Source organism: Centruroides sculpturatus, unplaced genomic scaffold (genome assembly GCF_000671375.1).
Source record: "Centruroides sculpturatus isolate CEXI.00-Female unplaced genomic scaffold, Cexi_2.0 scaffold371, whole genome shotgun sequence".
Lineage (NCBI taxonomy): Eukaryota > Metazoa > Arthropoda > Arachnida > Scorpiones > Buthidae > Centruroides > Centruroides sculpturatus.
The window spans coordinates 394,172-411,204 of NW_019384600.1; the positions used below are offsets into that span (position 1 = coordinate 394,172).

General features: G+C 26.7%; 1 protein-coding gene across 1 annotated transcript in view; it reads right to left on the reverse strand.

Annotated features, from left to right (window-relative positions):
• Nucleotides 1-17,033, reverse strand: part of LOC111624960 (two pore calcium channel protein 1-like) — a 71,306-nt gene that overhangs the window by 16,443 nt on the left and 37,830 nt on the right. The window contains exons 16-24 of the mRNA XM_023367955.1: nt 15,961-16,023; nt 15,808-15,880; nt 8,229-8,333; nt 7,992-8,153; nt 7,824-7,921; nt 6,985-7,066; nt 6,817-6,914; nt 4,476-4,591; nt 3,033-3,117 (exon numbers count right to left, since the gene is read on the reverse strand). Of these exons, the coding sequence (XP_023223723.1) occupies nt 3,033-3,117; nt 4,476-4,591; nt 6,817-6,914; nt 6,985-7,066; nt 7,824-7,921; nt 7,992-8,153; nt 8,229-8,333; nt 15,808-15,880; nt 15,961-16,023 (882 nt within the window). The remainder of the gene's footprint in view (nt 1-3,032; nt 3,118-4,475; nt 4,592-6,816; nt 6,915-6,984; nt 7,067-7,823; nt 7,922-7,991; nt 8,154-8,228; nt 8,334-15,807; nt 15,881-15,960; nt 16,024-17,033) is intronic.

A 17,033-nucleotide genomic window follows, 5' to 3' on the forward strand; every position in this document is an offset into this window, starting at 1 on the left:
GTTAGTGGATCTTTTGGAACAGTTTTAGGAAACAACAAAACTATCTCTGTAATCTTTAAAATTTTATATATATATAAAATAAAATGCCGTCAATTCTCAGAATATATCTTCAAAAATAAAATTAACTTAACTATTATCTAATAAATGTGTAAGCAAATCTTCACTGTAGCTTACACATATGTTAGATTCCAAATATAGTTTATTAATAAATTCCTCATTTTCTTTTCCTTTCTAGCATAGAACAGAATACTCATAATATTAGAGATTATCATATACAGGCATACCTCGACTTACGTCGTTTTCCTGGAACCAATTACCGACGTAAGGCGAGGTATACCTGTATATTTTAAAAACACAAAAAACATTTAGCTGAGAATAATTACAAATATTTAAAAAAATCACAGAAATCCTCTTAGCTAACATAATTGGGATTAATTAATAATTATTTCCTTGAGTAATTAAAACAGAAATCATAGAAAAGTATTTTTAAAAATTCAATAAAAAAGAAATCACTCATTTATAAGTACATATTGTAATATTTGTTTCATAAAACTGAAAACTGCACATTGTAAATTTCCTAAACAATACTGATTTTGGGACAAATACTAGCCAAAATAAATTATTTTTACTAACAATAAAAATTAAATTTTATGTAAATTTATTTATATAAAATTTGTCATTCCATATATCTATTGTCATCTCTACGATTTATAGGGAAAATGATTAGTCAAGTAAAGTTGGCAATAAATGTTTTTATTGTATTTACATTGATTAACTATACTGGAATACATTTCAGATATATAAGAAAAAAAATGTTCAAAATTTATATTCAAAAACTTGAATATCATGTTAAAATATAATTATTATTTAAGTTTAGCATCTAAATGACAATGCTAAACTTGAATAATTAAAAAAAACCTTATACATTATCATTAGATTTATTCTTTACTTTTCTATGATAAATATGAAAAACACATTCACTCTTTATTATCCTGTTTTACAAACTTTTCTCTTTGAATGCTTATGATCTGATTTGGAACAAACTGCTTGAAATGTGATTTACTGTACATTCCAGAATGGATTCTTGTAACAGAATTCAAGAGATTTAATTTGGAGAATTCATTTTTTTAAATGTTGAAGGAAGCCTACACTTACCAGAATAGAGATATAGGGTGAAGGAGAAATTTCAGAAAGTCAGACAATGGAAGTTTGAAGCACTCTGAAGAACTTTTAAGAGTGGTCAATAACATTTGAATTTGGCTTAGTGCATGATGATTTAGAATACAAAGAAGCCATGTTAACTTTAAATTAACTTTTTTAATCACAATAAAAGAATTTAACTTTAACAGCATGACCTTAATTAATATGTCAAGTTAGGAGATGAATTCAATGAATGATATTTCAAAATAAAAACTATCTGTACTTTCATTTTTTTTTTCTTCTTCTTTCTTTTAACTCTTTCTGCCCTGTGGGCACTAGGAGGGCCTCTTTTTGCAAGCCCATTATGGGTTCAACCAGGCCCACAATGGGGTTGCCAGGTGGTGAGGGACTGGGCTTGACATATCTTAACGGACCACCCCCGAAAAAGTCCTGGAGATTTTACAACCCATTTGGATTCAAACCCAGGTCCCCCAGGGCGGTAGGCTGCCACCTTGACTGCTTGGCCATCCAGCCACCTGTACTTTCCTTTAAGAACATTATTACTAGTGACATCATAAACGCTATGTTGTTGTTTGTTTTGACAAGATTCTACATAATCAGTAAATAATCATTTGTTTTATTGTTTTTATACAAATGATTAAAAATTCAAGAAAGAATCTCTGCAATGTTAATGAACCAAAAGAAAGATTAACTGAAAAAACATAAATTTATAGAAGAGAAACTCAGTAATTTCTCTTGATCATCTTCATTTATATTCTTCAACATAATATTTTATTTATTTCTCTAATATATTGTAAGATAAAATTTTTTCTTCTTAATATCTGTAGACAAACTATAAGAAATGTAGACAAACTAAAATTAAATATGCTTTTAGTTTGTCTACATTTCTTAATCTTTAATATTCTTTATTAATGATGCTATGAATAACACACATTAAATATTGCATAGAGATTTTTGTGAATAATTATAATTATTAAAAAAGATTAATTATGTGATTGACACAAAAAGTTTAAAGTTTAGTTTGCCTAAATGGTTAACGATTTTTTAAAGTTTGAAATTTTATCATTGTTATTGACTTACTAAATGAATGAATAATGTTTTACAAATTAATTAAATCAATGACATATTTTATAGAGTTTATTAAGAAGAATAAAAAAAAACTGATGGAAAATTTTAAAACAAATATCAATGTTCATACTGAAGAGCACTAACACTAAACAATAAATTTTCCAAGTGTCCAACAGATCATTTTTATTCATGAATTAAATTTTTTTCAGGATATTAGCTCCAATCATCAGATTTCACTGTAATACAGATTATAATAGTGTTTTCTAAATTCGTTTTTTTCTTTTTTAAAAATGATGATCTGTTAGATTCCTTTAAAAATTTGTTTTTTTTAGTGTCAGTGCTCTTCAGTTTTACATTACGGAGTTGAATATCCAGAATAATGATTTCGTTTAGTTTCTATTTATCAATTAACAGTTTCAAATGGCTAATTTATGCATATTAAAGCAAAACAATTATTGGATTAAATTGGACTACATTACCATTACTAATAATCTAATTAATCTAATTAATCTACTAATAATAATTAAATCCCAAGTAGATGGCACCTAATACGTATCTCTAGTGCAAAATTACTTGAAATTTAATAGTTATTAATAGTAGTAATGTAGCCTGATTTAATATGGTAATTGTTTGGCTTTAATATAATTATTGGGCTTTGAGATGTTTATATATGTAATTTATGCATATTAATAGAATATGAAGGTAATCAAAATCTCTTTTTTTAAAACTAAAACAACATTCAATTCTTGAAATTTAACTTTTATCTATCTAATTATTTATTATTAAAATAAATAAAAACTTACTATCCATATCTCCCATCATCCTTTTATATTGAATTCTAAATAAAAATGCTTCCAATACAAAAGCAATAACAATATTTATTACTACCTAAATGAAAAAGTTAAATGTGGATTAGAAAAAAAATATGTTCATGATTAAAAATTTTATGTAAAGAAATCTTCAAGAATTATTATAATTTACAATATGTAATAGTTTTAATAAATTATTTATTAGAAAATATAATAATCTTTTACAAAATCAATTATAAAACACCTGAATTAATAACAAAATAAATTGAATAAATTAATGTAATTTTGAATCATTTTATTATGCATATGATTTAGATATTCATAATTATTGAAATATCAAATATCTATACATCATAATACATTTTGCATTATTAAAATATTTGTTTTTTTTTTTATCATTTAATTTTATTTATGATATTTTAATGGCATAATATCAGAAGCAATCCATTAAAATTTTTTACTGCTACTACTTATATTCTAGTTTAAAAAATAAATTTTTCTATGTAAATAAATCTATGGCAAAATTAAACTTTACATTAAATTACATTTTAACTCTTAAGTGACAAAAGCTGATTACAATTTTTCTCTTAACATACCATAAATATTTAAAGAGATAACTTTGAAAGTTTGTCTTGATCATTTACAGAAAATTATGTTTATGGATACAGCTGTGCTTAAATAAAAATGTTCATTGTATTTTCATATGAATATATTTCTCTTGACAAAAGTATTCAATCATCAATATTTAATATATTGAATTTTATTGGACAATATTAACCTAATAATATACAGAAAATAGCAGTATGTACTGTACATTATGATGATCAGGTGTTTGACTTATTTCTATAATAGTTTCACGAATTCAATTTTGAATTGTAACAGAATACACAGCTTCCTTTATTTTTGTTATTTTTCAGTGCTACTAGAATTAAAACTGTGAATGATTTAAAATAAAGATTTTTCTCTTTACTGATATTTTATTCTGGCATCAGTTTCTAGTATTTTAGTGCAAGAACAAGTTAAGTGATGATAATAGCTGATATAATAGTCACTTAAGAGTTAAATATATTACAATAAGACAGAGTTTCTCAACCAATGGACCATGATTTGGTCCGCAGATAGACTTAAATTAAGAGAGATTAAAACTCTTTGTTCAAAGATGATTTACTTTTAATAGTTCACTTCCAATTCATTAGTTGTGTTTCCATATGAATCCAAAATATGATTTTAGATTTATTATATTATAAATGGCACAGTATAACTCAAATGTTAATACCCAAATAGGTTTAAAAAAATTAAGCCTACATAACATAGTGGTTCACAGAATTTTTTTCTGACACTTTACTGATCCTTGGGCTTAAAAAGGTTGAGAAACATAGCAATAAGATATTATAAACAACCTCATAAAAATATGTATATACTGTGATGAAAATTTACCATTGTTATGATATAAAATATCATAAAATATATGCGACTCCATTCAGTACTAACAGCAGCATATCCACTCATGATTATAAACCAATTGTTAACAACCATTAATTCAAACAATGTAACTGAAACAGAAATACAAAATTATGCTAAATAGTCTATAGTAAAATTTATTGTGGAAAAAAGCATTTAACAAAATAAATAAATAAATACACATACACACACACACACAGCATTATTAAAGTTCATCATAAATATAAATTTTTAAATTTCATTTATTTTAATTATAATTTATATATATATCCTTGTTTGTTAACAAAAGTTCTAATAGGTCAAATATAATGTTTGAAACTTATTTAAATATTAAATGCTTGAAACAAAAGTTAAAAAACTGAAGTTTATTAGATAACAGTTAATTAGAATCATTATCCATTATTAGATAAATTTATTAGGATTATTGTTCAGAGTTTTCATTTATTTATTAAATTTTATCAAGAACTTTAAAAAATTTTATCCATAAATTATTAATAGTACAAATCATTTACTAGTATTTTGTCAGTTCAATACCATAAGTAAATGTTATATGGATTTATAGTTTGATCTAGAAACTGACTCAATTTTATGTAATTGATGCAATGTACCATGTTAAATGATATATAATTGTTAAGATATTTGAATCTATTTTAAATAAAAAAAATTATGAGAGACAACAAAAGTCTAATCATAATTTTGAATTTAATTTATTACCAAAAGAATATTAAAATTTTTGAAGAGACAAAGTTTTTTTAAAAGAAACTGAATAAAATATTTTTTAATTTGACAATGAAATCAATATTTATCATTATATACATAAATTATATTTATCCTAAAATTGAATGTATTACATAAAATCTTTTTTTCTGTAATATATATGTAAAAGAATATACATAATGATTTTTTAATGTTAAATATAAGAAAGAAGGAACATTATAAAATTATGTTAATAAAATAATATAATAGGAATTAGAATTATTATTAAACTATAATTTATATAATGAAGCTAGTTTGTTCATTCAGTAACATAAACAGTTCAAGTAGAAGCAGACTTCCTACAAGAAAAAAAGGAATACTGCAGTGCATTTGAATGGAGACTTCAAACATTTTCAGAAAAATTTGAAATCTAAAAATGTCAAATATTTTAGGTCCTAAGAGCGGTAAAAGTTCAACTCTCGATGCCTTATAAAACATAATGATGTCTGTGAGTCAAGTAACTTAAGCAAGTTGAGAAACTTGCTTAAGTTACTTGACTCAACTTGCTTATCTAATATCCGGCGTGAAGTCCAATAATAATTATTCACTTTCAAGTAACTTAACATCACCTGACTATTTTAAATTCTTTTTAATTAATTTACCTTTATTTTAAATAACAGCATTTTCATTTTGTCTTAACATCAATTATTCTTGTCTTTAATAGTTATATAATTAAAATATATATAACAAATATTGTTCAAAAACTTATTATAAATTGCAATACAGAAATGAAGGCATCATAGAGTGGCAAAAAAGATTGGGATTGGAAAGTTGAAGGTAAAATTCTATACTTTCATGTATTTTTACTTTATTCTGTATCTACAATGATTCTACCCTTACAAATTAAATTCTTCATTCTAATAATCTTATTAGTTATTCATTTATAAACAGTGTAAAAAATACTATATGGAAAAATATTAGAACAATTTTGTAGTACTTTTTCTTACTTTTGTTTATTTAATATCATAAGATAGTTATGTATGTTCTTCTATTATTTTTACATATATTTCATTATAAATTTTAAAATTTATTAACTTACGATGAAATAATTCATTTATAATTAGTTTTAAAATTAATACAAAGAATAGATATTTTAAGGTAATTTTTTATAAAATTCCTTAAAACTTTTACAGTAAATAATAACAAATTAATTAAACTAATTATTTTAAATCATAAAATATTTATTTTATTTAATATTTCAAATTCAAAAATTGTAAAGAGCCAAATTTTATTTGTTTGAAAGTTAGCAAACACTAGTGATGCTAAATTCAAAAATTTAAGATTTAATAGCTGTAATTTCTCAATTGTATTTTATTAAATATTTATTTGATTAAATAAACATTTCCAACTTAATATATAATTTTTATAATACCGTAAAAAATGTTTTTTAACATGCTTTGTATTATACAAGCATTGAAAACTTCTTTCACTAGTTTACTTTTGCTTTAACTGACACTACAATAGGTTTGGATCTAAGAAAAATTCAAACCTAGGCTCTTCTGATAGTGCCAAAACATTTTACTCATTCTTCAAAAAAAAAATATATATATATATAACTTACCACCACTTGCAACAAAATTACTAAAATTATTTAGGTAATAATATCCATTAGATAAACTGTCATTATCATAATGATAAAATTGTTCTACGGTTGAATTTCTAGAAAAAAATTTTTTTTTCAGTTTAATATCAGCAATATATTAATAGTCATTATGTTTTAATTACTTACATGCAACAATTTTTCATATTGTAATTAGAAAATAATTCCATTCCAATANTTCCAACACAACCAACCAGAAGAAGGGATTCAACTATATCAAACAAATCATAATACAACACAAGATCATAGAAGGCTTCCTACATCAACTACAGTTAAAAACAGCCACAGGAACCAAAATAAACCTTTCAAAATGGTTAAATATATCAAGTAGCTTTTAGTCACATGTAAGGAAACAGCTAAAACAAGTAACTGCAGAATAGTTTACAAAAGAAATCCTATCATACAGTTGCTCAACAGTGGCGTAGTGTAGTGGGGGCGGCAGGGGCGGCCCGCCTCGGGCGGCACTTTTACGGGGTGGCAAAATTTCACAATAAATAATATCTTGTAAAAATTTGAACCATTTCATTTCATATTTTTGTCGCACCCACGATTTGGACCGATTGAAATGAGCACGGAATTTTTCATTACTTATTCTGTGACGAAACTGAATTTTAGTCTTTTAAATTGAGATACCTAAATAAGCGGGCAGCAAAATTTTCCTCCACCTGCTAAATTCAAAAATTTAAGATTTAATAGCTGTAATTTCTCAATTGTATTTTATTAAATATTTATTTGATTAAATAAACATTTCCAACTTAATATATAATTTTTATAATACCGTAAAAAATGTTTTTTAACATGCTTTGTATTATACAAGCATTGAAAACTTCTTTCACTAGTTTACTTTTGCTTTAACTGACACTACAATAGGTTTGGATCTAAGAAAAATTCAAACCTAGGCTCTTCTGATAGTGCCAAAACATTTTACTCATTCTTCAAAAAAAAAATATTATATATATATAACTTACCACCACTTGCAACAAAATTACTAAAATTATTTAGGTAATAATATCCATTAGATAAACTGTCATTATCATAATGATAAAATTGTTCTACGGTTGAATTTCTAGAAAAAAATTTTTTTTTCAGTTTAATATCAGCAATATATTAATAGTCATTATGTTTTAATTACTTACATGCAACAATTTTTCATATTGTAATTAGAAAATAATTCCATTCCAATAATGGCAAAAAAATAATAAACCACAACTAAAACTAATGCAACACTAAGAAATCTGGGTAAAATTATAAAAAGTGTTCCAAGTACATCACGGTAACGTCTTTTAAGTTTAAATAATCTGAAAGTAAAAATTTATTTTAATTTTAAAATTATTTAAAATTTATGATAATTAATTTCTATTATTAAATTTTACCGTAACAGACGAAGCGGTCTTAAAATGATGACAAAAACAAATGGACAGTCAAATTCTTCAGCAATCAATCCTGCTAATCCAGCAATTGTTACAAAGAAATCATATCTGAAAAATAAAATTTCTTAAATAACTAACAAAGATAAAGGAATTGATTCTTGCTGAAATATTTAATTTTTAGTAATATATAATATTTATATAAGATAAAAAGCTTTTTACTACTGAATTTATTAATTATATGTAACAAATGTATCATTTTATGGGGGAAGAAATTGACCAAATTGATCTTTTTTCCCCCATATGCAGAATTTTTAAAAGGGTGGGGTTTAAAAAGAACATTAGTTTTTTATAACATAGTTTATTACTTTTTACAACATATGGAGTAACACAATACAGTAGACTAAGAAAGAACCAAATCGGTACAAAATAAATAAAAGTTATATAGGATATACTGTTTTATTTAATTATTTCCAAATGGGGAGATTAAACCCCAACCATCTGTGTGCATACCCTTGAATTGATATACAGTAAGGACTTGTTTTACATTTCCTCTTTTTACAAAGATACATTAATAAACATTTCAAAATCAATAGCAAAATTTCAAAAACATGACAAAACATGAAAAAGAAAAGCATAAATAAAATATGTTGACAATGTAATATCGAGACTGTTAACAAAGTTGGCAATATTTTGGTGGCCTTTAATGTTCTTAAAAGCATACAAAATATTTCAGTAGCTGGCAGAAATGTGACAATCATGTATGAACGGTATCTGGTGAAAATTGTGCCTGATGCAGTTTCTGAATTTTCTGGGACTGAGCTTCTTTCAGATATAGCCAATGATGTTTGTAAAATGGCCAAAATATTGACATTGATGACATCAACGAGTTGCTAGAAAGTTATGGAGAGCCACTTTCAAAGGAAAATATCTAGGAGCTGGCAGCACAACTTGTTAAAGATAACACTGAAGAGGACAAAGAAGTTTAGGAAATGATACAACTCAAGATGCTCACTACAAAAACACTTAAAGAAGCTTTAACATAAATACAAAGTGCCTATGAGTCTCCTATCTGTGATAATGAACCTAATTGGCAATACAGTTATTCTATTCTAAGAGGTGTTTCCCAGTCTCAAACCATACTAAAACTAACATGTTGGAGGAGAGAGGAAAAAGATCCAAATAATCCTCTTTGATCTAAATAATCCTCAACCAGCTACATCTCATTAAGACTTCTTCGTTATGGCAATGTTTTCAAATATATTTTTAATTTATAACTTTTCTCTTAAAAACAATCAAAGGAACAGGATGTATAAGTAAGAAATAATCATAATAACCAAAAATCCAGCAAAAGAAGAATACTTTAATAAAATTAATGTTTTAAACTGACTTTATCAGTCATTGTTGCTATGTTGGACATTCTTCCAACACAACCAACCAGAAGAAGGGATTCAACTATATCAAACAAATCATAATACAACACAAGATCATAGAAGGCTTCCTACATCAACTACAGTTAAAAACAGCCACAGGAACCAAAATAAACCTTTCAAAATGGTTAAATATATCAAGTAGCTTTTAGTCACATGTAAGGAAACAGCTAAAACAAGTAACTGCAGAATAGTTTACAAAAGAAATCCTATCATACAGTTGCTCAACAGTGGCGTAGTGTAGTGGGGGCGGCAGGGGCGGCCCGCCTCGGGCGGCACTTTTACGGGGTGGCAAAATTTCACAATAAATAATATCTTGTAAAAATTTGAACCATTTCATTTCATATTTTTGTCGCACCCACGATTTGGACCGATTGAAATGAGCACGGAATTTTTCATTACTTATTCTGTGACGAAACTGAATTTTAGTCTTTTAAATTGAGATACCTAAATAAGCGGGCAGCAAAATTTTCCTCCACCCCGGGTGGCTGACACCCACGCTATGCCACTGTTGCTCAAGAATTTCAAACATCCAAAAACCTAAACACCTTCCAGTGATATACACCATTCATGTATTGGACAATAGAGTCAGTAACAAGGTGTAGTATATAAGGCAACAGCACACTCCTTAAACATATGCTTAAAAGAACATGAAGAATCTATTAAAAAGAGTCTTGCCACAATGACTTTAGCAGTATATTCTACTGGTCATCAAGTACAAGTCCACCTAGACAGAGCACATCTACTCCAGAACAAAGCCCAACTCAAACACCAAGAGAAAATTGAAATTTACAAAACTAGAAGAAATGAATAAGCAAAAAAATTATAAAGAGGAAGACATCATTTCACACATGTGGAAATTTATTTTGAAGTAACTTCACAAGTTTCTTGATATGCAAGTGATAACACAAGTAGCAACTTCCAATTCAATAATTATCTTTTTATTCAAATTTGTAAATTCTATTTTATGTCCGATAGTAATTTCATTGTAAACTTGATGACTGATAAAGTCAATTGAAAACATTAGTTTCATTAAAGTGTTCTTTTTTTGCTGATTTTTGATTATTGTGGTGATTTCTAACTTTTGTTGGGCTACAATTTGGAAACTATAAATTCCCACTATCATCCATCTGTCTGTCCTTTCTTCCTTCCTTCCTTCTTTAATCTCAAGAATGGAGTTAGACAGATGAAAATCAAGACCAGATATGGAAAGCTTAGTAGCAGGATGCCCTGATTAACTATATATGAACTTCCAGTTAACACCAGAAGTCAAGTCAGTTATTTCAGTTCAGAAAGTTTCCCATAAAAGGAGTTAGATAGATGACCAGCATAACTCTGTTGCAACAGAAAAATATGATATACAGGGACAAAACTACTAATTTGAGGTGGAGAACATATATTTTAAATTAAATAAATTAAAAATATGATTAAAATTTGTAACCCAGCATTGTAAAAATGCCACAATAAATAATTGCTTGTCTTATTTTATTTATAATTATTCATTACATAAAATAATTATAAAATACTGTACCACAATTACATTTTATTAAAATTGAAAAATTATTAACTTTTAATACTCAACTTTCATATTGAAGGAACTAATCTCATTTAAATATTACAATTTGTCCTCAATTTATAAATGATTCACTTTATGAACAGTGGGCTGGAGAACTTTACCAATTTGCCTTACAGTATTAACTTACAAAATGATTTACAGAAAATATATATATATAGTACAATAGTATTTATGTATGTAATTGTTTTAATATTAAAAAGTATTACTTTAAACTGAAAAAGGATTGATAAGATTCTTTTTATATTATAATAAAAACAAAAAGTTAAAATTAAATAATGTCACTAATTTTCAAAGAAGCACTTTCTTTTATTATTTTATTTTTAATTTTTGGCAAAAAATTGCCCATTGTTACCAAGAAGTCTTTTCCCCCATTATAATCAAAATTTTGTCATTTTTGTCATTAAAATTGTCATTTTTGCAATATTCAAAATAGTCTTATGTTCTTATAACATAAGAAACAAAGCTTCAAAAAATCATTTTGATCAAAATTATCTTTTGATGCTTTTGTTTATTCTAAAAATAATTCCTAGGACATTCATTTTTCCAAGACTAGGAATTAATGACTAACAATCAGCTAAGATCATTCATTCTAGCTATTCTATATTTAATAATAAAAACTTTAAATTTGGGATAACATACAAAAATATTCTTATCAATTTAAAATAATATTTATATATTTTAATTTTATATATTTGATTATAATCAAAGCCAAGATTTGACAACTGGTGTAAGGAACCAAGTCCGAACATTATTTTTATTTACTTTTATTTTGTTTATTATTCTATTTTTGTTTGGGGCTTATGTTTTGTTAGGACGAAGGTTTCCTCACCATTCACCTTAGAAACTTAAAAATAGAAGAAAAACCAACTCACCAACGAGAGAAAAGCGCCTTAAAAAAAAACTCACGCACACTTGTGTTCCCGGGCGGAAAAAAGTAAGTCCGCACCGAGAAAAGGGGAGGGAGAAGACTCCACAAGCACAACTTAAATTCACTAAACCTTAAAAGAATAAAACATCCCGAAAATTGTCAAAAAGAATAATGTAAAAGGTTAGCGAATATTGTCGGAAAAATAGGCTGCCAGACAAATAGAAAAGTTTATTGTTAGCAAATAAGTATGTAAATGAGGGGAGTGATCTCATTCAGAATTGTGATGTCACCTCACAGTATAAAAACCGAACGGCAAGCGAAGACGGACGAGGTGAACTCAAGTTAGCAACGAGCTTGGTGAGCTTCGTAGCAGTAAACGAGAGAGATGTCCGATAGGATCAAATAGTTCCAAGGCGATTTTGAAGTTATTCGATTTGTGGATCGACGAATAGAGAAAGCCTTGAGAGTTGAGGAAATAGGTTCCTAGTATATTGAGGTGACGATTAGGATCTTTAATTTATAAGAATTATTGTATATAAGTTAAGTCTTTGAATTTTGTCGAATTCCAAAGGGGAATAGATTTAAGTTAGAAACTAGATTGATTTGAGTTTTGTCGGGTTGATTCTTGTTGAGTTTCATTGAATAAATTTGTTATTTGATTTTTTTAAATATTGTGTATAGTTATTATTAGAATTATTAATTAAATATTTGATTTGTTATTGACAAACTTGGTCATTATTTAATTTCGGTGCACGCTAAAAGTCCAGGCCTGGCACACTAATGCAAATCCGCATAAAGTACCTGTTAGGGAACGGCTATTTCCGGCACACAGTCGTGTCGATAATCATTGGAAAAGTTGGAAAAATAATATAGTACTTTACACTTGAAATAGAACACATTTTTATTTATGTCATGTTCTTTTTTAAAAACAAAATCATTAATATTTTCTCAATTGAAATTTTTTGTTTTATTGTATATGGTGGTTTAACAATTTTCAGTTAATAAGTAAAACTTTACAATTAATTTACAATAAAAAATTTATAAAATAAGTTTTAGGTAAATTTTTAAATTTTTATACTTTAATTTTAACTAGTAAATTTGATAAATAACTTATTTATTAATTTACAAATATAATAATATAAATGAAATTAATATTAATATAGGTATTCATCACACAACAAGACACTTCTACAACATTGTTTCACTCTAATACAATTTGAAAATTGGGGAAATCTCCTGTTCATGGTTTCCTCTAACATGTTTTGCTCTAACATGGTTGGAGAATTTGGGAAATCCTTCTTATAAAATTTCACAACTTTTAAGTGCAAACTCTATTATTCGATATTTTTTTTATTCAAGTAATCACACACATATCAAATATGCCATGGATTTTAGAATATTGAAATTTTTAATTTCTTTTGTGCTTTCATCAGGTTTACTTTAATGTAAACTGATAGTGCAATTTTTTTTGTTCTTTGTCCTAGCTGTCCTATCAATCAGGTGTCATTTTCATTGCTTTCATATTTTAGTCTTTAAGAGTGTCACTGTGTTTTGTTTTTATATATTAAACTTCATATTTAGTAAAGTTAATTTAAATATTTTTAGGTAATTGTAATTGATATTAAAACTTTTTAACTGAGTTAAGCAATTGTTCATAAAAATAACAAACGCCCACTTCTTCCAGACTATTCTAAATTTAAAATTATAGTTATTACTTCTGTTAAGAGATAGTGCCCAATGTCCACCTTATCTAACTAAAATTAATGTTAACATGTAATACAGTACTTTTAATTTGGATTGTTGATTAATTATTGATTGCTTTAATAAACATATTTCTCTTAGTAATGGAAAAGAATAGTATACTTTTGTTAACGTTTGGAATCCCATTTTGTATTAGTCCTTTTTTCATACAGCATAGATTTGCATAACATGGCACTTTTTCAGAATGTAACTACCATGTTATATAAATCAAATATATTAATTTGATTTAAAAACATGTTGAAAATTAGTCAAAGCATACTTAATATTTAAATTTTTAATCTAATTCTTAATAAAGTTTCTTCAGGATTTATTTTTCTATTTCATTAATATTTATATTTGTTAATATAAAAGTTCATATCTTATTTGATCAATAATAATAAAAAAATTTTTTTGGTTAGTTTTTTTTAGGAAAGTTTTAATGTACTATATTACCTACAAGATTTTAAAAAGGATTCTAATAGTATCTCTTCCTTAATGAACTAAATTTCATTTAAATCATTTAAATTTCCTTCCTCAATATAATTCACCACCTGTACTTGTACTGTGGTATTACCTCCTTTTACTGGAGGTGAATCATATTGGGGAATGAAATTTAAAGATGAATTTAAAGGAAATTTATTTCATCAAGGAAGAGGTATTGTTAGCATGGCTAATATTGGTCTTAATACTAATGTGAGATCTGCGATTTTTATGTAGTTGTCGGAAAAAAGTTTGTAAACAACTCCAATGGAAAAAACCCACTCTTGGTGAGAATTATATCGGAGGTCATTGTTTGTTTTCACAGTTAGGTGGGAAAGTTGATACTTGATTGATTGGAATGCACCGTTAGTGTCAACATAAGTCGAACATGTGACTCCTTTCCCATGAAGACAGTATAAAAGCTTGAGACACCGGAAGCTCAGGGCAATCCAAAGGAAGTTATACTTGTTAATGTGTGCATCTTGTCTCCATATACTGGACTCAGTGACCGAAAGGACATTGCCATACGACAGACCACAACTTTGAACTTCCATCCATTATCTTCAACTACAGTTCCTGTGCCGACTACGATTCTGACGGCCCATTCAACACATGCATATCATTCATATCCTCATAGAGGTATTTGTATTTTAGAGCTTGTGAACTCTCTCTCTTGAAATAGCTGTTAGAGCTGTTAAGAGCAGCCCTTGTATAGTTAATTCATATTTTATCCACATTTAAACTTTATTATTATTATCGTCTTATGTAATCTAGCTTAATTATTCAATAAATGCTTTGTTATTTTGTTAAACCTGTCTCCTATCTCTGAAAGAATGCCTGCCGACTTTCTCACCTCCCTCGCCACTCGATAAAAAGCCATCTGGAACGACAACGTGAGCAGTCTTTGCAGACTGTTGCCGAGTAAGTGGTCAAGAGGGATTAACCCTTGGCCCACGGTTTCTCACACTAACAAAAAGGATTCTCCCTAATTAGTAAATAAAAATTAATATCTCTATATTTCAAATTCATATATTAAATAATTTTTTCTTTTTTCATCTCTTTTCATTCCACGGGCACTGAGAATAACTTTTTTCTGTACCCATCATGGTTTCAGCTGGCTGATGAGGGACAAAGCTTGAAATATCCAGGACAGATGCCCATGAAAAATTCCTGAAGAGTTGTTTGCTTGGATTTAATCCTGGGTCCAAAGAGCAGTAATCTGTTGTTTTAAGTATCTCAGCCATCCAGCTATCATCATCAAATAATTTTATAAAATTTGCAATAATAATTATAAGTTACTAACTATATTATTAACTATCTGGACAACACAACAATAATTAAAAATGTAACATTATTTTTATGAGACAATGATTTTAATTTTACTATGAATTAACTGAATTAATTTAATTTTACATTGAGTTTTTTACTGGAAATAATTCCAGTAAAACAAAACAACACATTTATTCAAAATCAACAAGATTATGGACTTACATATTCCATCCAGAACGAAAATAATTATACAATCCAAGACCAAGCATCTTTAACAAGGCTTCAAAAATATAAACTATAAGTAAAAAGTTTACATTAATTTTTTATTAATTTAAAAATTTTTATTTTCTATACAAAAATATTATCAAAACTCACAAGTAATAAATCCTACTGATATCCAACTGGCCATTGAATCTCCAATTCTAATATGATGAATAACTACATAAAATAGAAGCTTATCTCATAAAATTGGATTAACTGAAGATTTCATTATTATTTCATTTCCTTATATTACATTACATAGATTATATTATTTCATTAACTGAAGATAATAATAAAATTAGTAAGTAAAATGATAAAATTTTGAAGCTGCATAAACACCTATTATTTATTTATTTTACATGTACAATAGGAAGTGTCACTAAGACAACTGATCTCCCCCAAATTAAAAAAACAATAATAAAAAGGATCCTAAAATAACAAAAGAAAAAAATACACATATAACAAACAAAATTACACATAAAATAAAAAATAAGTTACAAATCAAGAGAAGGTTGCATATTGGACCTGTATAATAAGCATTTACACATGTTTAAAATGTAATAAGTCAAAATGTAAAAATTGTTCAAAGTTACAATTGTTTCAAGAAGAACAATAAAAATAAGACCTAATAGAAAGAGCTAGCCTAAAAGGTGTAAAAATACAAGATAGACTGCAGGTTAAACATTAGGGAACACACAGGGAAAGCCAATTGGAGCAAATAAAATCATTAAAATATTTGTAAAAAAGTAAATGATCAAAATCAGTAACACACAAAGATAGAAGACCTAATCTAGACACAGTAACATCAGGATTAGATGTAAACAGGAGATTAGAAAATTTGTTTAAAAGAAGATATATTTTATCAAATTCCATAGAAATTTTAGTAAAATGAGATGGTGCATCCATTGCTCATACTGGAAGGCAATAATCAAATAACAATTGGAAGTTTGCAAAGAAGAGGGAATGCAGTACTGTTTTACATGAAATGGATTCATAAAAGTGCCAAAATATGCCTCAATGAATAGATAAAAATTTTATTATTTTATCAGTGTACCCTTTAAAAGTAAGTTTGTTGTTTACGTATAGAAGGGCTTTTGTTGTTTATGTATAAATGGACTTTTCCTTAAATTGTAATACCCATTGTGACAATTTTATGTACATTAGTTTCAAGGTTGGAGAATTCAAAA